The sequence below is a fragment of the Bubalus kerabau genome, chromosome 5, assembly GCF_029407905.1.
Source record: "Bubalus kerabau isolate K-KA32 ecotype Philippines breed swamp buffalo chromosome 5, PCC_UOA_SB_1v2, whole genome shotgun sequence".
Lineage (NCBI taxonomy): Eukaryota > Metazoa > Chordata > Mammalia > Artiodactyla > Bovidae > Bubalus > Bubalus kerabau.
Genome location: NC_073628.1, coordinates 116,033,892 through 116,056,572, shown reverse-complemented (window position 1 = coordinate 116,056,572; position 22,681 = coordinate 116,033,892). Strand labels below are relative to the sequence as shown.

Sequence of the window (22,681 nt, the reverse complement as noted above, 5' to 3'; positions counted from 1 at the left end):
GACCCAGAGGGATGGAATGGGGAGGGAGGAGGGAGGAGGGTTCAGGATGGGGAACACATGTATATCTGTGGCGGGTTCATTTTGATATTTGGCAAAACTAATACAGTTATGTAAAGTTTAAAAATAAAATAAAATGAAAAAAAAATATTTTAAGAGCCAATGGTCACGTCTTAGTTATTTTAATAATAGTAATCCTTAGTATCTTCATGTTGCTAGTTTTCAAAAAACTTCATGTGTTAATCTGATTCCCATAGCATCATAAGAGATACTATCATAGGTAAGGCTCAAAGATACCAAGTGCCCTGTCTAAGGGTGTCAAGACTAACAAGTGACAAAAAAGGACTGGAATAGACTCTTCTGATTTCGAGTCTACTATTCTACCACATCGGCTTTGTTCATAATAATAGCACATAGTAAGCACTCAGTAATTTAGAAAATTTTATTTTTAAATTAATTTTTTAAAGCAGTTTAAGATTCATGAAACTGGGGGAGGGACAGAGATTGCCCATATGCTCCCGGCCTCTACACATGCATCGTCTTCCCCATTACCAACATTCCTATCACAGTGGCACATTTATTACACCTGATAAACCTACACAGATACATCATAACCACCCAAAGACCGTAATTTACATTACAGCTCTTTTCTTTCTTTTTTCAGTTCTATCTTGATGCTGCACCTTCTATGGGTTTAGACAAATGTACAATGACATGTATAATACCATTATGGTATTATACAGAATATTTTCACTGTCCTAGAAATCTTCTGTGCCAGACTTATTCGTTGCTCCCCCATCTCCTACCCCCAATCCTTGGCAATCACTGATCTTTTTACTGTCTCAAGAGTTTTGCATTTTCCAGGATGCCATATAGTGAGAATCATACAGTATGCAGCACTTTCAGATTAGTTTCTTTCACTCAGTAAGATACATTTAAGGTTCTTCCATGTCTCTTCATGACTTGATAGTTCTTAACACAATATTATCCCATTGTCTGGATGTTTATTTAGCCATTCACCTATGGAAAGATATCTTGGTTGCTTTTAAGGTTTGGCACTTATGAATAAAAAGGTGCCACACACGTGTACAGGTTTGTGTGTGGACCTAAGTTTTCAACTCCTTTGGGTAAATATCCAGGAGTGTGATTGCTGGGTTGCATACTAAGGGTATGTTTAGTTTTTTAAGAAACTATAAAAGTAACCTCAAAGGGGACCACTCTGCATTCCCACCAGCAACAAACAGGACTTCCTGTTGCTACACATTCATATCAGCATTTGGTATTAAGTGTATATGGCACCCCACTCCAGTACTCTTGCCTGGAAAATCCCATGGACGGAGGAGCCTGGTAGGCTGCAGTCCATGGGGTCACGAAGAGTCGGACACTTACTGAGCGACTTGACTTTCACTTTTCACTTTCATGCACTGGAGAAGGAAATGGCAACCCACTCCAGTATTCTTGCCTGGAGAATCCCAGGGACAGGGGACCCTGGTGGGCTGCCGTCTATGGGGTCGCACACAGTCGGACACGACTGAAGGGACTGGTGGTAGTGGTGGTAGTGGTAGTAGCAGTGGTATCTCATTGTTTTCAATTGCATTTCCCTGATGACATACAATAGAGAGCATCTTTACATATGTTTGCCATCTAACTTCTTTGGTGAGGTATCTATTATGCTCTTTGACCCATTTTTAAATTAAGTTGTTTTCTTATTGTTGAGTTTTGAGAGTTCTTTGTATATTTTGGATAACAGTACTTTCTCAAATATGTCACTTGCAAATATTTGCTTCCTATCTATAGCTTACCTTCTCATTCCCTTGACACTGTCTTTTGCTGAGCAGAAGTTTTTAATTCTAACAAAATTTGGCCTATCAATTATTTCTCATGGATTCTGCTTTTGGTTTATACCTAAGAAGGCATCACCAAATCCAAGATCATCTAGGTTTTCTTCAATGTAATCTACAAGTTTTATAGCTTTGTGCTTACGTTTGGGTCTGTGATCTATTTTGAGTTAATTTTTGTGATAGGTGTTAAGGTCTACGTGCAAATTCTTTTTTTTTTTCTTCATGTAGATGTCCAGTTGTTTCAGTATCATCTGTTGAAAAGACTCTCTGTTCCATTATATTGCCTTCACTCCTTTGTCAAAGATCAGTTGACTGTATATGGCTCTACCTATGGGCTCTGTACTCTACTCCAATGATATATTTGTTTATTCTTTTGACAGTAGCACATTGTCTCAGTTATTGTAGCTTTAGGTTTAGTTTAGCTTGGAGTTCTGTCCTACTTTATTCTTCCAGTATTCTGTTAGTTACTCGGGGTCTTTTGTTTCTCCACATAAACTTTAGGGCTGATTTGTTGATATCCGTGAGCTAACTTGCTGGGATTTCGTTCAGTGTTGCATTGAATCTACTGATTAAGTTGGGAAGAAATGACATCTTGACAATATTGGGTCCTCCTATCCATAAACATGGAACATCTCCCCATTTACTTAGTAATTATTTTATTTTACTCATCAAGTTTTGTATTTTTTTAAAATATAGTTCTTATATATATTTTGTTAGACTTATATCTAAGTATTACATTGTGGGATATGCTAATGATAATTATATTGTTTTCATTTTCAAATATCTCGTTCATTGCTGGTATATAAGAAATTGCTTGACTTTTGTGTATTAACCTTGTATCCTACAAACTTGCATGACTGCTTGTAAGTGCCAGGAAGTTTTTGGTCCATTCTTTTGGATTTTCTACATAGACAGTCATATCATCTGTGAATAAAGACAGTTTTAGTTCTTCCTTCTCAATCTCTATACCTTTTATTTCCTTTTCTCTTACTGCACTAGCTAGAACTTCGAGCCTGATGTTTATAAGTGGTGAGCAAAGTCATCTTTGCCTTGTACCTGAGGCTGGTACAAAATGTTCCAGTTCCTTACCATTATACATGATGCTAGCTGTACTTTCTGCAGATAGTCTTTATCAAGTTGAGACAGTTTACCTCTATTCCTAATTTTTTATCATGAGTGAGTGTTAGACTCTATCAAATGCTTTTTTCTGCATCTATTGATATTATTGTATGATTTTTCTTTACTCTGTTAATGATTATGAGTTGATTTTCAAATGTTAAATCAGGCTTTGAACACCTGGAATAAATCCTATTTGGTTGTAGTGTATTCTTCTTGTACTTTCAGTGTCTGTGTTCATGAGAAATATTAGTCTGTAGTTTGTAAAACAATTTCAAATATTTAAGTAACACTGATCTATAGGTTTCATGCATACATCATTACATATCTACATCTATGTGCTCACAATCAAATATTTTATCCCCCTTTACCTACTTCCCCTTCCCCACTGTTCTTTCCCTTTTGATAATCAATACTTTGTTCTCTATATATCTACATGCTTACTTTTGTTTGGTTTGTTCACTTATTTTAAATATTAGCTTTTTATATGCTACATATGAATGAAATCATATGTATGTCTTCCTCTGACTTATCTTAGCATCATGCCCTCAAGATCCATACATGTTGTCACAAATGGCAAAATGCCATCTTTTTATTACTGAGTCATATTACACTGTATGTATGTTATATATATATATGTGTCTGTGTGTGTATATATATATACACCACATCTTCTTTATCCACTTATCTGTTGATAGGCACTTGGGTTGTTTCCGTATCTTGGATACTGTACGTAATGCTGTGATGATCGGTAAGTGGCAATGCAGATATCACTTCAGATTAGTATTTTCATATTCTTTGGATAAATGCCCAGGAGTGGGAAAGCTGGATCATATGGTAGTTCTATTCTTAATTTTTTGAGGAATTTTCATACAGTCTTCCAGTCACTGTATCAATTTACATTTCCACCAATAATGTATGAAGAGTCCCTTTTTTCTACATCCTTGCCAACACTTGCTTTATCTTTCCTTTTTTGAGAATTCTGACATGTGTGAGGTGATATCTCACTGTGATTTTGATTTGCATTTCCTTAACAATCAGTTATAAACATTTTTTCATGAATCTGTTAGCCATCTGTATGTCTCTTAGAAAAAAACATCTATTCAGCTCCTCTGTCCAATTTTTAACCAGGTTGTTTGGGGTTTTTTAATTTTTGAGTTGTATGAGATCTTCATATATTTTTGATATTAACCCCATATTTGATATATCATTTGCAAAAACTTTCTCCCGTTCAGTAGGTTATTTTTTCATTCTCTCAATGGTTTCCTTTGCTGTGCGCAGGTTTCTTAGTTTGATGTAATCCCACTTGTTAAATTTTGCATTTGTCTCATCATTTATCCAATAGTTGTTCAGTTTCCGTATTTGTGACTTTTCCAGTTTTCTTCTTGTAGTTGATTTCCAGTTTCATTCCACTGTGATCAGAGAGGATGCATATGATTTCAATCTTCTTAAACTTACTGAGACTTGTTTTATGCCACAACATATTGTCTATCTTTGAGAAAGCTCTGTGTTCACTTGAGAAGAAAGCATATTCTGCTGCATTTGGACGGAATGTTCTTTAAAAATCTATCAAATCAATCTGGTCTAATGTTTAATTTAAAGTCAGTGTTTCCTTGTTGACTTTCATCTGAAAGATCTACTCATTGATGAAAGTGAGGTGTTATGCCCTATTATTATTATGTTGCTGTCGCTTTCTCCCTTTAGGTCTGCTAACAATTGCTTTAATACACTTTGGTGTGCCTATGTCAGATGCAAATATGATCATCATTGTAGTGTCTTCTTGATGGGTTGTCTCATTACTATATACTGTTCATTTTTACATCTTGCTACCTTTTTTGGCTCGAAGTCTATTTTTCCAGATATGAGTATGGAGATAGCTTTCTTTTGGCTGCTATTTGCTTCATGTATTATCTTCCATGCCTGTACTTCTAGCCTATGTTTAGAGTTCTAGCCTCTTTAGAGCCGAGGTCTAGAGGCAGCATGTACTTGTTTTTCAACCCATCCAGCCACTCTGTGTCTTTTGACTGGTGAGTACAATCCATTTATATTTGTGGTAATTACTGTAAAGACAGTTACTACTATTATATATATATATATATATTTTTTTTTTTTCCTGGTTGATCTATATCTTCATTGTTTCTCCTTGTATTTCTGTTGCCATTCTGGTTTGGTGATTTTCTAAGATATTTTCCACAGGTTCCTCTCATGTTTTGTGTCTCTGCTTAATGTTTATCCTAAGTTTTGTATGAAATATCTCAGTTAAAATAGTCCATTTTCTGTTGATAGCATCTTATCTTCATTCACCTATACAAGTTCTGTCCTTTTCCTCTTCTCCTTTTATGTTTTTGTTGTCTTAAATTATCCCTTTTAAAGTTGTGAGTCTGTTATCAAAGTGAGATAGCTCTATTTATTCTTCTTCTTTTTTCTCCCTTTAATCTTTATGTAATAAAAGATGGTTTAAAAACCTTTTTTGATAGACAGTTGTAATTTTCTGGCTCTACTTATCACCTTGCTCAAAGTTTTGCACATTTTGGCCACTTTGTTTCTGGTTGAAGATCCCCTTTCAATATATTTTGCAAGGCACGTTTAGTGTTGATGAACTCCATCAGTTTTTGTCTGGGAGAGTCTTTTTCTCCTCTATATCTGAATGGTAACTTTGGAGGATAGAGTATTCTTTTGTGACAGTTTCTATTTTTCAGTATTTTGAAAATGTCATTCTATTCCTTCTTGGCCTATAGGGTTTCTGCTGAGAAATTCACCAATAGCCTAATGAGGGTTCCTTTGTAGGTCACCATTTTTTGTCTGGCTGCCTTTAAAATACTGTTATTGAATTTTGAGAATTTAGGACTCCTTCATTTTTAAAACATCTTATTTCTCTTTTCTCATCTACTTGTATCATTTCTAGATTTCTATCTAGACATCACTACCTCTCTCTTCATTACTTTGACATTACTTTGCCAACAAAGGTCTGTCTAGTCAAAGCTGTGGTTTTTCCAGTTGTCATGTATGGATGTGAGAACGACTATAAAGAAAGCTGAGCATCGAAGAATTGATGCTTTGGAACTGTGGTATTGGAGAAGACTCTTGAGAGTCCCTTGGACTGCAAGGCAATCAAACCAGTTAATCTTAAAGGAAATCAGTACTGAATATTCATTGGAAGGACCGACGCTGAAGCTGAAACTCCAATACTTTGGCCACCTGATGCAAAGAACTGACTCATCTGAAAAGACTCTGATGCTGGGAAAGATTGAAGGTGGAAGGAGAAGGGGACGACAGAGGATGAGATGGTTGGATGGCATCATCAACGTGATGGACATGAGTCTGAGCAAGCTCCGGGAGTTGGTGATGGACAGGGAGGCCTGGCGTGCTGCAGTCCATGGGGTTGCAAAGAGTTGGACACGACTGAGCGACTGAACTGAACTGAACTCTCTCTTCATGTGGTCTGCTCTCATTCTAATGAATTCTTCATCTTATTTATTGTGTTCTTTAGCTCCAGAATTTGTTTCAGAATTTTAATATCTTGGTAAGGTAGTCTTTCTGCCCATTAGTTTTATCAGTGAGCTCATTAAACTGAGTTTTATTATATCTTTGAGTATTATATCTTTATTGTATCTTTGAGTATCTTCATGATAACTTTTTAATTCTCTAACAGATTACAATATTTCATGACTTTTTGTTTTTGGAGATCTGTTTTCTTTTTGCGGTATACTGTTACTGTGATTCTTCGTGTTGTTTGATGATGAACTGTTCCTCTGTCAGTGCATTTGATATTAAATGATAGGTTAGCAGTTAGACCTTTGTTTTCCAGTTGGTGGCACTATCACATGGGTTTTGTTTTTCTTACCTAAGCTGCCACTGGTTACATCTGAATGGCATTTTACAGACTCCACCTTCTCTGTAAGAGGTGTGACTGTGCCTTTGTTGTAGTTTTTTGTGCCACCAGGGTCACAGCTCCTTGCTTGTGCTAGAGCCTTTGTCATCACCAGGATGGTGGGCTCTTTCCATTCCTTGCATCTGGGACCCCCTGAGACACAAGCTCCATCATGAGGGAAGATGATGGAGGGGGCAGAGGGACTGGAGTCACACAGGCAACTCTACCTTGTCTGTTATAAGGTTTGCAGGCTCTGCCACTGTGAATGTGAGGTAATGTGGATGTGGGCACCTCAGCAGCTATTGATTTGGGGTCCCAGGCCCCACTGCTGCCATCGACCAGTTACCTGTGGCCTTGGGTGCCAGGCTGGTTGGTTCGCTCGAGTCATGTGTATAGCCTTTCTTGCTGTTTCTGGGTTCTCTGTCTCTGGGCTCTGCTGTTCCCATCAATGGACCCAAATTGCAGCCCCATTTCCACTATTACCTCAGTTCCCCTTCCACTAAGTGTTACATTTCACCCACCTGTAGATGCACAGGTGTGTGGAATTCTCCAGCATCCTGTTGCTTTTAGCAGAGACACCTTTGTTAAGCTGTGGATTTTTCACTGGTTATGGAGTGAAGAGGAGACAAAGGTAGATGTTTCACACTGCTGTGTTTCTGAGGCTGGTGGTCTATAGTTTTTTCTAATGTTTTTGTCTGGTTTTGGTATCAGCATAATGCTGGCCTCACAGAATGAGTTAGAAAGTACTTCCTTTGCTTCCATCCTCCAAGAGACTGTAGAGAATTGGCATAATTTCTTCCTTAAATGTTTGATAGAATTCACTAAGAAACTCACTTGGGCCTCATGCTTTCTATTTTGGAAGGTTATTAATTGTTGATTCAATTTATTTAAGAGATATAGAGCTATTCAGATCACCTATTTCGAGTGAGTTTTGGCCAATTATATCTTTCAAGGAATCAGTTACATCTCATCTAGGTTATCAAATTGGTGGGCATAAAGTTGTTCATAATATTCCCATGTTATCCTTTTAATTTCCATAGGATATACAGTGTCCCCTCTTTAATTATTGACGTTAGTAACTTGCATCCTACCTTTTATTCCCCTCCATTTTTTTCCTTCTTTTTCTTTTTTTCTTAGTTAACTTGGGCAGAGGCTTCACCTTTGAAGGATAGGTTTGCATGGTACAATATTCCAGGTTGGTGGGTTTTTTTCTTTGAACACTTTAAATCTTTTACTCTGATCTCTTCTTGCTTGCATGCTTTCTGAGATGTTAGATGTAATTCTGACCTTTATTCCTTTACAGGTCACGTGTTGTCTTCCTCAGGCTTTGTTCAGGTTTCTTTTTTTTTAATTTTGACTTTCTGTGGCTTAACAAAGATAGGCCTAAGTGCATTTTTATTTTTGGCATTTATCTTTCTTGGTGTTTGTGAGATTACTGGATCTGAGTTTAGTGTTTGACATTAACCTGGGAAATTCTCAGTCATTACTGGGCTTCCCAGGTGGCTCAAGTGGTAAAGAATCCACATGGCAATGCAGGAGATGCAGTGGATGCAGGTTCAATCCCGTGGATCAGGAAGACACCCTGGAGGAAGAAATGGCAACCCACTCGAGTATTCTTGCCTAAATCCCAAGGACAGAGGAGCCTGGCAGGCTACAGTTCATGCGGTAGCAAAGAGTCGGATGCAACTGAGCACACAGGCACACAGTCATTAGTATTTCAAACATTTCCTCTGTTCCTTTCTTCCCTGTTATTCACAGTATGCATACATTATACCTTTTGTAGCTGTTGCACAGTCTAGGATATTCTGTATTATTTAGTCATTGTTCTCTTTGCTTTTTGGTTTTTAAGGATTCTATTTTTTAAATTGAGATATAACTGATATTTAACATTGTGTTATGTGTAAGGTATATAATGTGTTGATTTGATATATTGCTGTATGATTATCATCATAGCACTAGCTAATAAATCATGTCATATATTATCATTTCTTTGAGAATGCTATTGATATTCTATTGCTAGAGAGTCTAAGCCATGTCCACTCCAACAAGCCCATCAAGATTCTTCATTTCTGTTAGTGTTTTTTTATCTGCAGCATTTGACTTTCTTAGGATTTCTACTTCTTTGCTGACATTGTTCATCTATTCTTGCATGTAGTCTACCTTATCTATTAGAGTCTACATCATATTAATCATAGTTGTTTTAAATTCCTGATCTGATAATTCTAACATCCATGCCATATCTGGTTGATATTGCTCTATCTTTTCAAACTGCTTTTTTGCATTTCGTCATGTTTTATAATTTTTTTCTTGATGTACTGGGTAAAAAGAATACTGCTGTAAATAGGTCTTTAGTAAAGTGGTGGTAAGGTGTTGAGGGAGGGGCAGTATCCTGGGAGAAGGGAAGTGTCTTCCAGCTCTGCTACTGCTACTGCTAAGTCACTTCAGTTGTGTCCGACTCTGTGCGACCCCATAGACGGGAGCCCACCAGGCTCTCCCGTCCCTGGGATTCTCCAGGCAAGAACATGGAGTGGGTTGCCATTTCCTTCTCCGATGCATGAAAGTGAAAAGTGAAAGTGAAGTCACTCAGTCGTGTCCGACTCTTCGCGACCCCATGGACTGTAGCTCACCAGGCTCCTCCGTCCATGGGATTTTCCAGGCAAGAGTACCGGAGTGGGGTGCCATTGCCTTCTCTGATCTTCCAGCTCTAAGTGTCCACTTTTTAGTAAGCTCATGCCTCAAGACCATGAACTTCACAACAGTTCAAAGATTTTCCCCTTCCTGTTTAGGTGAAATAGAGAGCTCAGAGTTGTCTGGAGTTGGGTTTATATCCCATCTCTCAAGTGAGCTGGGCTTTGATATAGTAGGTTCAGTTCGGTTCAGTTCAGCCGCTCATTTGTGTCCGACTCTTTGCAACCCCATGAATCGCAGCACGCCAGGCCTTCATGTCCATCACCAACTGCCGGAGTTCACCCAAACTCATGTCCATTGAGTTGGTGATGCCATCCAATCATCTCATCCTCTGTCGTCCCCTTCTTCTGCCCTCAATCTTTCCCAGCATCAGGGTCTTTTCCAGTGAGTCAACTCTGCATCAGGTGGCCAAAGGATTGGAGTTTCAGCTTCAGCATGAGTCCTTCCAATGAACACCCAGGACTGATCTCCTTTAGGATAGACTGGTTGGATCTCCTTGCAGTCCAAGGGACTCTCAAGAGTCTTCTCTAACACCACAGTTCAAAAGCATCAATTCTTCGGCGCTCAGCTTTCTTCATAGTCCAACTCTCACATCCATACATGACCACTGGAAAAACCATAGCCTTGACTAGACGGACAGGCTCCAGTTAACGAGATTTCCTTGAGGGCTTGTCTTGTTAAGAACAGAATACCCTGACATGTTTCAAAATGCTGCCTTTCTCCCTCTACCTTGCAGAAGTATGAAGGGATTTTTTTTTTTTTTTTAATGTGAGCCTGGCTGAGCCTCTGGAGGTAAATTTCACAACACAGTAGGGGCCCGCCATAGACTGGGTCCTGTGAAATTTTTTAACTCTTCAGACTTGTCCACACAGAACATCCAACAATTCATGAACTGCAGTTCAGGTTTTCCTACCCAGCACTACCTCCCGCAGAGGCTTCCACTTGTGAGTTTCGGCTCCAGCAAGCTATGACTTCCTGTATTTGCCCATTTCTCCAACCTTGGGGGCAGTGATTTGACCTGTGTCATTTCCTCTCTTATGGATCTAAGAAGAGTTGTTGATTTTTCAGTTGTCAGTTTTTGACTTGTTATTAGGCTAAAGTGGTGACTTCCGAGCTCCTTACATGTGGAACCTTTTAAAAAGTCTCCATCAATAATTTTTTGAGTAAATGAATAAATGGGGGGAAAGCTGAAAAGTGAATTCTTTCTAAAATGAGAGGTTTCAACAATACCTAAATGTAATACAGTAGCTTTGTTAAAATCACATTCATATTGAGGCATTATGGTTTTATATATTTCAAAAATTATTTGTTTTAGCAAAATTTAAGGCTGAACTGATTTTTGAATCTATTAATGGAAATAAAAGTATGTTGAAAATTTACATTCATTCACCAAACTATCAGAAAAAACCAAACAGTACAGTAATCCCTCTTTTTTCATCCTGATAAAATATATTTCCACAATACTTTTGCAAATCTGTGTCAATTGTCTAGAGCAAATTAACTAATAATCAATCCTTCCTATACCAGGTTGCCTACAGTTCAATCTCCCTTTTTTCAGTTTATGTTAGTTATGTCAATTAGTTTTAATTAGCACAATGAAGGATTTAGAAGTATTTTTAAATCAGCTTCTATAAGGGAGTTCTGCACTTACTTTTAATACTTTTAATATGAAGTATTAAATAAATCATGGATTTAATCTAGTTTTGAACACTTTTAAGACTTTTAATATAGGGTCTAAAAATCCTTTCTTTAGAATTCCATGTTCCTAACAGTAAATATTTATCAGCACTATATAAGACATAAAAAATTATTTTTCAAGCAAGGCTATCATGGTAACATCACTAAGAACAAAATCAGTATTATTTTGTGCCTTATAATCCAGCAGTATTTTATGAATTAAGACACCTTAAACAATAATACATTTTATATAGTTGACAAATACTCTTCACTGTAATAGGCTTTTGTCCTGGTTGTATACACATTTTAAAACATAGTTCTCACTCTAAAAACCCAAGTTTACCAATTGAGAATGTCATTCTGAAAATCATTTACCACAAGATAGTTCAAGGAGCCGCACTTAATGTGAGTGTTGTTTCTAACGTAGAGGAGTTTCTCCCATTGCCTGAACTCTAAACGTAAAAGAGTGACATTCTATTACAAGACAAACTGTAGTATTTATAACTCTCCTTCTCATTTTGCCTGTTCTGCATCCTTCAAAATTCTAATGCCATAGCCATTAAACCTTCCTGACCTCTTCCACAGAGTAGGGCTCTTCTCTACCATATACATATACCACTATTATAATGCTTATAACAATTTTTTTACCCAAGCGGCAAAGAATGTATAAATATCCAAATACAATTTGATGATGAATCAGCAGTATCTATGACTATATAGCTTTTAATTTCATTTCCCTCTTTTGTCATTCAGCTTCCTTTATTCTAAACTTCTTGGCTGCTACATGGGGGAAGTTAAAGCATTTAAAAAAAATTTTTTTTTTAAGTATTACTGTTTCCTACACACATGCGAAAACTTTCAAGACATTAGAATTCTATTTGGAGCAATAATATCCTAACCAAAAAAAGGTTATTTAAAAAAAATTACAAAGGCTGTGGCTTTTAGACAAATGGCAGTAATTAAATGTGCTATTAAGGAGGTGTCACTTTTCTAACAGTTTCAACCAATTAGGAAAAGGTACTTTCAGAAGTTTAAGGTCTTTTTGTTTGTTATAAAAAACAGATCACTTAAAACCACCTCCTCTGGTAGACATCAACCATTATCTGTATCACTTCCTGTTCACTTTCTTTTGTCTGGTCACAGTTTTAAAGAAAAATACAAAGTCCCAGGATATTTCTACTATAGGCTTTCTTATTCCAAGAAGACAGGAGTCACTGTGTCTCCTTTTTGTGTTGTCAGTAAAACCTAGTGTGGAATGTTCAATCTATGTGTGGACATAAATCTACGTCCAAGCAGTTATTTAACTCTCTGAATTTATTCTTAGAACAAATGATAATTTAGGTGATTTGCTTTCTTTAGGTCTGCCATTAATGCAATTAGAGATGGGTAAACTTTCTCCGTCAAGGGCCAAATAGTAAATATTTTAGGCTTCTCTAGCCACATAAGGTCTCTGTCATATGCGTGTGTATACATATATATATATTTATTCCACAAAATGTAAAAATTTTTCTTAGCTTACAGGCTGTATAAAAACAAGACCACACGTCAGGTTTTACTCAGAGGCTGTACTCTGGGGATCCCCGGTATAGATACCTTACTATTCAATGCCAATTATGCTTTGGAGAACAAGAGAGCGGCGCAGCAAGAAGAGAATAAAGAATAGTCTGGAAATATCACAAATGTTCAAGCTCCATGAACAGCCATTTTATACATTTCTAGATTTACTAGCATTACTATTGGGGAAGAAAAAGGGGTGTCATTATTGATCTCACAGAAATTTCCTTTAAGCTGGAAAGTACTTTTTTTAAAGTTAGTTTTTATTATAAAGTACTTACAGAAATAATTTCTAAATCTAGCATAGAAAGAACAGAAAAGTACTAGATTATTTCATCTACAAGTTTGCTTCTATTTAAGACTCTATGACTTAAAAAAAAATTCTTTTTTAAGTTTTTACATAGAGCATTTGAGAAACTGGTAGGTAAAAGTACACATGATAAGCTGCATACTACAAGGATCATTTTCAGTACCCAGACACTATAAATTTTGAAGTCTCTAAAAAAAATTGAGCTTAAGTGGAAGACAAATTTAAACCAAGCTGCAACTATTTATAAAGAAAAATGAAGCTTCTCTCCTTTGACTCATCTCCAAATTTAGAAAATTTGTAACTTAAGACTAAGTCCAACCACAATCAATGTAAGTTCACTTAAAGCCACAGATCTTGGTAGCTCAAGTCTTATATCAAGGCAAATCCTGAAAAGAATATAAACCACTTCAACAAACATGGCAAAGGACACAACTTACTACAGAAAAATTTCCAATTCACTTTCTAAAGCAAGAAAAAACTTAATTGGTAAGTTGTTATCTTTTTTCTTGTGATAGTGTTAACAACTGCTAATAAAAACTAAAATATAGGTTATGACATTTTCTTACATGAACTTAATAATATAACAAAGGACATAATTTCAGAGAATAAAAACCAAGGCTATTGGTCATAAAGACACTGTTCCTCAAGCTGAAATAATGAACAAAGTAATATTTTCAAGCCAGTGACCAAATGAAAGTACTCCTGTATTCTACTGCTAATTCGAAGCCTCAAAGAGAACCTATAAGAATTAGAGATAAACAAACCTAATTCACTAATTTTAGTATTTCCGTTTGTTTTGTGTGCCAAATCTGCAAGAGAGATAGCAACAAAATGATTAGTGCTTAAAAGGAAATGCATCATATGGTTCTTTACCACAGGTTCATCATCAAAACCTTAACAGATTTTTATCACTTAAAAGGACAGTCATCTATCAGGAAAAAAACAAACAAACAAACAACCTAACTCTTTTTAAAAGAGAGTAACTGAGGAGTAGAAACCTCATGTGAAGGTAAATGTTTCCTTTTTTAGTTCCCACAATAAAGCACCCTTATGGGCTGGGAAACTCTAAAAATGAAGTAGATCTCTTGGAATGACATTCCTAGTTTTCTTTCATAGTCATGAAATCAATTTAAAGGCAATACTCTTCTAAGGTCTTAAAGTGAAAGTTGTTCAGTCATGTCCAACTCTTTGTGACCCCATGACTCTACAGTCCATGGAATTCTCCAGGCAGGATACTGGAGTGGGTAGCCTTTCCCTTCTCCAGGGGATCTTTCCATCCCAGGGATTAAACCCAGGTCTTCTGCATAGAAGGCGAATTCTTTACCAGCTGAGCCACAAGGGAAGAAATGCAGTTAAGGCAGGAAAAATTTATAGCCCTGAGCCACAAAGCCTCAGTCTTCAATTTTTTATTAGTATTATACTGGGAAAAATAAAAAGTCCCTGACATTAATTTAAAACCATTTTGCTAACAAAAAGAATCATAGCAACATACAAGGACGCAACTGCTAAAAAAGAATGAAGAAATTATTTTATACACTTATATGGAAGGATGTCTCAATATATTTTAAGTAAAAATCAACAGTAAGAAGGTACAGAAAAGAGTAATTATTGGGCTAAAATGTGGGTTAAAAAAGACAGGAAAGGATGATTTATACATGAATTCCCTTATATCTCCATAAAATATCTCTGGAAGACTACCTAAGAAACTGACAACACTGGTTGCTTAAGGAAACTGGGTGGACAAACAACGAAGGGAGCCGGGAGACTTTTCATCGTATATTTATAGAAATTTTGAATTTCGAACCATATAAATACATGTTCCTGCTGCTGCTAAGTCGCTTCAGTCATGTCCGACTCTGTGCGACCCCATAGACGGCAGCCCACCAGGCTCCCCCATCCCTGGGATTCTCCAGGCAAGAATACTGGAGTGGGTTGCCATTTCCTTCTCCAATGCATGAAAGTGAAAAGTGAAAGTGAAGTCGCTTCAGTCATGTCTGACTCTTAGTGACCCCATGGACTGCAGCCTACCAGGCTCCTCCGTCCATGGGATTTTCCAGAGACAAGAGTACTGGAGCGGGGTGCCATTGCCTTTTCCAATAAATACATGTTAAGTACCTTATTTAAAAATATGAGAAAGCTGAACCAACAGACAAAACAATCTCTTACCAGATCTTGAGCTTCTTAGAGGAGGTCTACGCAAGCTGATTAGAGGATCTTCACTCATCACTAATATGGGAAGAGAAAAAAATAAAATACATATATAAAATGTCTAACATATTAGATTTATTATACAATCACCTATTTAGTCAGCAAAGTTTTTTTCTGAGCTCTCCATTATGCTAAGTATGGGAATACAATAGCAAACTAGAGAAAGGTTTGCTGCCATGAAAAACATATGGGTTTGATGTAAAATTTGGCAGTTTTTCTCGCCAGACCATATTTGTATAAAAAGAAAGGAGTATCAAATAAAACTTCTAAATGTCTCAATTAAGAACCAAAATCTGTACCATAGCACCAACTCAATTATCTATTCCATTGTGGCATACCCTCACTGTGGATTATTTATGTCAAACTTTGATTTGAGAGTTAACTTCCTAAGAGTCAATACATTCCCTCCAATTATTTAACCTTGTGTGTTTCAGGAAATACAAGCTCTAATTTAAAAAAATCATGTTAATGTTAGCCATAATTTATTTCAGACTGTCTACAGTTCAATGGCACAGGGTTAATGAGGAAGCCAATCCCATTAAATAATAAGTTAATGTTAGCCTAGAAATCCAAGGTGTATGTCCTCAAAGAGCCTCGCACAACATAATATAAAACCCAATCTATATTTAAATTTGGATTATATTACACTTAGTTTCATTTGTATCTATAAAAAAAGCAGTATGTTTGCCTTTGCGTGAGAAGTGCAAAAACCATGCTCTGAACCAGCTATCACTGACCCCCTCTCGACTATATTGGCTGCCTATGTTTGTTCTCATAAAACTGACTTAACCCCATTTCCTCTTCACAGTATCAAGAAGAGAAATCCTGAAGGGACATCCATTTATTTGTTCTAAAAATACTTATTGAGCATGTTTTTGTACATCTTAAAGACAGAGATATAGAGAAGTAATTAAGTTGATTTTATGTAGCTCGAAAGGCAGAATTAAGATCAAGAGAAATTTACAGCAAAGTAGCTTTTAGTTCAACGGTAAAAACAAAAGCAACCAAATTATTAGTGTTGTCTCCAAAACAGAACTGATGGGGAGGGAGTGATTTCCACATCACTGCAGATGATCAACAGTGCATGAATGGATGTTAACAGAGGGACACCTACACTGATAGAAACTCTGAGTGCATGACTCTCCTAAACCTTCCAGCTCTAAGAGTCTATGCAATGTATCAGTTGTTAGCATTCTACATAACACATATTTAGAACTTACATAAATAGCTTTAAAAAGAAATATCACATATGTCCGTTACTCTTATTATTACAATGACTTTCCTCTTTTTTCCCCCCTATATTCCCATCCTTTGCAGGTTTAATTAAAACCTAAAACTCAACTTTAATCTATAGATATCAATTACTATTTCAGACCCCATCTTTTCATTTAAGCTTTTCTTGTATGCTCTACCAAATACATAGCCCTATGTAAGAGGGGTTGAAGGAGAGAGAGTAGCAGAGAGGGGTATTAGGGAATAAAATAACAAGGATTCTTCTTTCGTAGCAATCTCCTTCCCTTGTCTGCTGCTCTTGCTCACCACTGCACCCCCAGAATCTAGCAACGGCACTAGTATAAAGTAGGTGCTCAATAAACATCTGGAGAATGAATTCTGTAATTACAGCAGTCAGAGAATCAAATGTTCATGACAAAATGTTGTTTAGTCACTCGGTCATGTCTGACTCTATTGCAACCCCATGGACTAGATGGAGCGCACCAGGCTCCTGTGTTTATGGGATTTCCCAGGCAGGAATACTGGAGTGGGTAGCCGTTCCCTTCTCCAGGGGTTCTTCCCAACCCAGGGATCGAACCCAGGTCTCTCACAGCGCAGGTGGATTCTTAATCAGCTGAGCCACCAGGGAAGTCCCTTGGTATAGGTCATCATTTTTAAGGACATTTTTGGATAAAGTTTTGTCAGACCACACCAGTGGTCCTATATACAATTACACCACGATTTTGAAAACCAAAGTTGAATTGAAAGTCTGCAATTCTCAAGGAGGAGGAAGAGCCTATATATTTTTTTTAACTGAAGTACAGTTGATTTACAATTTTGTATTATTAAGTTTCTGGTGTATAGTAAAGTGGTTCAGTTCTATATATATATATATATATTCTTTTTCATATTCTTTTCTATTATGGTTTATTACAGGATATTGAATACAGTTTCCTGTGTTATACTGTAGAATTTTGTTGTTTATCTATTTTATATATAGTAGTTTATATCTGCTAATCCCAAACTCCTAACTTATTCCTCCTCTACCCTCCTGCCCCTGTGGTAACTGCAAGTCTGTGAATCTGTTTCTGTTTTGTAAATAAGTTTATTTGTATCATATTTTAGATTCTATGTACAAGTGATACTATATATATATCTTTCTCTTTCTGACTTATTTCACTGTAATATGATAACCTCTAGGTCCTTCTATGTTGCTGCAAATGGCAGTATTTCATTCATTTTTATGACTGAGTATTATTCCATTTTGCACATGTGTGTGTATACATATATATACACACACACATACATACATACAAACACACACACACACACCACTTTCACATCTTTATTCCATTCATCTGTTGATGGACATTTAGGTGGCTTCCATGTCTTGGCTATTGTAAATAGTGCTGCTAAGAACCTGTGGGTGCATATATATTTCTGAATTACGAGTTTTCTCCTGGTATATGCCCAGGAGCGGGATTGCAGGATTATATGGCAACTCTATTTTTAGTTTTAAGGAACCTCCTAATGTTTTCCATAGTGGTTGTACCAGTTAATATTCCCTCAAACAAGGAAGGGCCTATCTTAAACTTGCGCTTAAAGTAGTTTTCCATCAAACTGACTCCTGTTTAAGTAATTCCTCTGCTAGACAGACTTTCAGTTCAGTTCAGTTGCTCACTTGTGTCCTACTCTTTACGATCCCATGGACTGCAGCAAGCCAGGCTTTCCTATCCATCACTAACTCCCAGAACTTGCTCAAACTCATGCCCACAGAGTTGGTGATGCCATCCAACCATCTCATCCTCTGTCATCCAATTCTCCTCCTGCCTTCAATCTTTCCCAGCATCAGGGTCTTTTCCAATAAGTCAGTTATTCACATCAGGTAGCCAAAGTTCTCGAGTTTCAGCTTCAGCATCAGTCCTTCCAATGAATATTCAGTACTTTACAAAGCTTGTAAAGACAGACTTTACAAGCGTTCAATGACTTTCCTAAACATTCTACTTTTTTAAGAGGAATGACAGAGGACCAAGACAAGTACTAGATATAGTATGATTTTTAAAAGCACCTTTTATAGTAAAAGAACCCAGAGTATCTCAAATCTCCCCAAAATGCACATATCTTTATATCTAGTTATACTGTAGCACAATATATTCTAGGTAATATGTGCATGAGTTCCATCAATCTACCATCTACATTGGGAAATGTTTTGTCTTTTCCATTATCAACCATAGCATGAGATTTGTCAGAAAAAGAAATGCTTAAGCAAAATTTTATGAACTTCACACTGCCTGCAAAGTGCTGTGAGGAAAAAAAAAACAAACCCACCTTATATCCATGTTTTACTGTATACTCAGTGATTTTGCAAGCACTGTTTCACTTTTGCAGTGAGCTTGTGAGTTAGGACACGTTAAGTCATACAGATAAAGGCCTGAGGGTCAACATGGCTAGCTAATATGACCAAGGTCCAGTGCTCTTTGCACAACATTATGCAGCCATGTACCTCAACAGCAGTCCTAAAATACAAGCTTAATGTGAATTCCAAAAGACTGTACGAGACATTCTATTGTTTAATAGTTTTATAATGGTCTGTATGGTCTATAGGCTGGTGCTCAACTGTCTTCATTATATCAATTTACTTAACCCCATAAATTTTATAAATTTATTGTAGATTTTATTTATTTTTGTTGTAGATTTTAAAAATGAGAAACTTTTGTTTTTCCAGGCATAAGCGTCATGTAATTAAAGCTACTGTAAATAAAATTTCAAGAATATAGTTTTCTCAAATGGCCTGAAAAATGTGATTATAGAGCCTATCACTCAAAGCACTTTTCTAAAATAGTTTCTAATCTTAACACAGGAACATAGGCTGTTCAAGGAATTAAGCATAAAGGGTGTGTTATTTGGAATTGATCCTTAACCAGATATTTATTTACTCTAAACAGAATAGTTTAAACTACAAAGCATAATCTTATTAGCAGGAATGGGTAAGGAAGTAAGTCAGGATTTAGGTTAAAAAAAAAAAAGCCACAGATAATCAGTTTCAATAGCTACAGTCATTATTATTGTGGATTTCCTAATATCAAGAAGAGCAAACTAAAAATAAACAGAACCATAAAGCAAAGGATACTATGCATTAATAACTGAACTTAATCCTTTCCCTTGCTTTTCAAAATAGGTTTTAAAATGGCTACTATCGTCACCCTGTTTATTTAACTTATATGCAGAGTACATCATGAGAAACACTGGACTGGAAGAAACACAAGCTGGAATCAAGATTGCCGGGAGAAATATCAATAACCTCAGATATGCAGATGACACCACCCTTCTGGCAGAAAGTGAAGAGGAACTCAAAAGCCTCTTGATGAAAGTGAAAGTGGAGAGTGAAAAAGTTGGCTTCAAGCTCAACATTCAGAAAACTAAGATCATGGCATCCGGTCCCATCACTTCATGGGAAACAGATGGAGAAACAGTGGAAACAGTGTCAGACTTTATTTTTCTGGGCTCCAAAATCACTGCAGATGGTGACTGCAGCCATGAAATTAAAAGACGCTTACTCCTTGGAAGGAAAGTTATGACCAACCTAGACAGCATATTCAAAAGCAGAGACATTCCTTTGCCAACAAAGGTTCGTCTAGTCAAGGCTATGGTTTTTCCTGTGGTCATGTATGGATGTGAGAGTTGGACTGTGAAGAAGGCTGAGCGCCGAAGAATTGATGCTTTTGAACTGTGGTGTTGGAGAAGACTCTTGAGAGTCCCTTGGACTGCAAGGAGATCCAACCAGTCCATTCTGAAAGAGATCAGCCCTGGGATTTCTTTGGAAGGAATGATGCTAAAGCTGAAACTCCAGTACTTTGGCCACCTCATGTGAAGAGTTGACTCACTGGAAAAGACTCTGATGCTGGGAGGGATTGGGGGCAAGAGGAGAAGGGGACGACAGAGGATGAGATGGCTGGATGGCATCACTGACTCAATGGACGTGAGTCTGAGTGAACTCCGGGAGTTGGTGATGGACAGGGAGGCCTGGCGTGCTGCGATTCATGGGGTTACAGAGTCGGACGTGACTGAGCAACTGATCTGATCTGATCTGACTATCAAATGTAGCCTAATGCCACTTGATACTAAGATGCAAATAGTTCTATACTTTAACATCTCTAAAATTGGGATATATTATACAATCTAAGGCACATTACCCTTAACTGGCAGCATTTTTTCCTCCTAAGTGAAAGTGAAAGACACTCAGTTGTGTTCGACTCTTTGTGACCAATGGACTATACAGTCCATAGAATTCTTTAGGCCAGAATACTAGAGTGGGTAGCCTTTCCCTTCTCCAGGGGATCTTCCCAAACCAGGGTTAGAACCCAGGTCTCCCGCATTGCAGGCAGATTCTTTACCAGCCGAGCCACAGGGAAACCCAAGAATACTGGAGTGGGTAGCCTATCCCTCCTCCAGCAGATTTTCCCCATCCAGGAATCAAACCCGGTCTCCAGCATTGCAAGCAGATTCTCTACCAACTGAGCTATCAGAGAAGCCCAAGAAGAGGATGTATCTTACAACTGATGAGATCTTAGATTTAATAAAATAGAGTATCAAATTGATATTGATTATATTGTATCATGATTTTACTATGCAGACCATTTAATCCATTTTACATGACACTTACTCATTCAACACTTAACAAGCTTTACTGAGCAGCTAATTATTCCATGGGAGAGTGACTGTGAGGTACTTGGGACAAGTGAAGGGGCTTTGGAGAAGACAAGCCTAGGTCTGAATTTAGCTCAGTTACAGAGCAAGTAATCTTAAGAGAAAAGTCAGCTACTCTGAGCTCCAGTTTCCTCACCAAAAAAGTAGGTACATCTATCCTGACAAATGCTACTATTGCTTAATTCAATTTAACAACCTAAAAATAAGATTCACTGAAACTTTGAATGAGGTATGATTTGGGACCCCTGATTGACCCAATAATCCAATAACCCAATAATTATAGGCTATAATCTATACATAAAAAAAGCTGACAGGTTGGAAAAAACAAACTCAACTCTTCTTACCTGGAGTCTCTTGTGTTCTCCTGATAGCTTTCTTTGTGACTGTTTGGCTTAAAACAGTTTGTGAAGGTGGTTCATCCTCTAAAGAACAGACATAACAATTGTAAAATTCACAATATGCAAAATGAGTAGAGATTATGTATATTAACAGCAATATATAAACAGAAACGCAAGTAATTCATTCTGTTATGAAAACTTGGTCTCTCTGTGCACGGGTGCCACATCAAATCCCAGAGACAGAGTTGTGAGTGAAGCAGAAAAGGATAGCTTTACTACTTTGCCAGGCAAAGGGAGACACACCAGGCTTCTGCCTTGAAAAACTATGTGTCCCTTCCCCGGAGGACTTCATGAGAGTTTTTATAAGTGGGTCAAAGGTGGGGTGTCTGACAAAATAAGGGTGTGAGCAGGGTCTGCACTCCCTTACTCTCATCTCAGGTGGTCAGTCTCCTAATCCTGATGATTAGTCTGGGCCTTTTAATCTTGCATCAGGTGACTTCTTGGTTGTTCTTCCCTTGATTAGCAACTGTTGGAACCTGCCATTTGGAACTCAGAGAAGGTCATAATGGTTGGTGTACTGCCTCCAAACAATTTGGAGACTCACAGGGGCCCACTCAGTTTCAATCCCTTCAGAAATGTGTAATTAAGGGGTTCCCTGGAGACTCAGTGGTAAAGAATCTGCCTGCCAATGCAGAAGACTCGGGTTTGACCCCTGGGTAGGGAAGATCCTCTAGAGACGGAAATAGCAACCCATTCCAGTATTCTTGCCTGGGAAATCCCATGGACAGAAGAGCCTAGTGCGTTACAGTCCATAGGGTGGCAAAAAGAGTCAGACACGACTTAGGGGACACTAAACAACAAAAAATTAGGTTTACCAAAACTTGGGAATTGAACTAGTAAGAGCTACTCTTTAGGACAACATAAAAATAAACTACTCACCAATGATGCTTTACAAAATAAATATAGAAATATTACTCTAGAAAATTTAAAAGATGGACTAAAGAGGAAGACTGAAAAACATGTAGATTCTCATAGATTTACTAAAAATAGAAGTAAATCCTTTGTGTGTTTAAAAAAAAAAAAAACAACTAGCTTATACATTTGCATCGGCCTGTGTGGAAGAGTCAATACAACTTAGCATATTCCCTTTGCCTTCCAAAGC

At 37.3% G+C, this 22,681-nt stretch overlaps 1 protein-coding gene across 2 annotated transcripts in view; it reads right to left on the bottom strand.

Annotated features, from left to right (window-relative positions):
* The window catches only part of TOR1AIP1 (torsin 1A interacting protein 1), a 47,778-nt gene that overhangs the window by 23,090 nt on the left and 2,007 nt on the right, over positions 1-22,681 (bottom strand). For both annotated transcript variants that reach the window (XM_055582836.1, XM_055582837.1), the window contains exons 2-3: positions 21,526-21,603; positions 15,221-15,280 (exon numbers count right to left, since the gene is read on the bottom strand). In XM_055582836.1, coding sequence (XP_055438811.1) covers positions 15,221-15,280; positions 21,526-21,603 — 138 coding nt within the window. The remainder of the gene's footprint in view (positions 1-15,220; positions 15,281-21,525; positions 21,604-22,681) is intronic.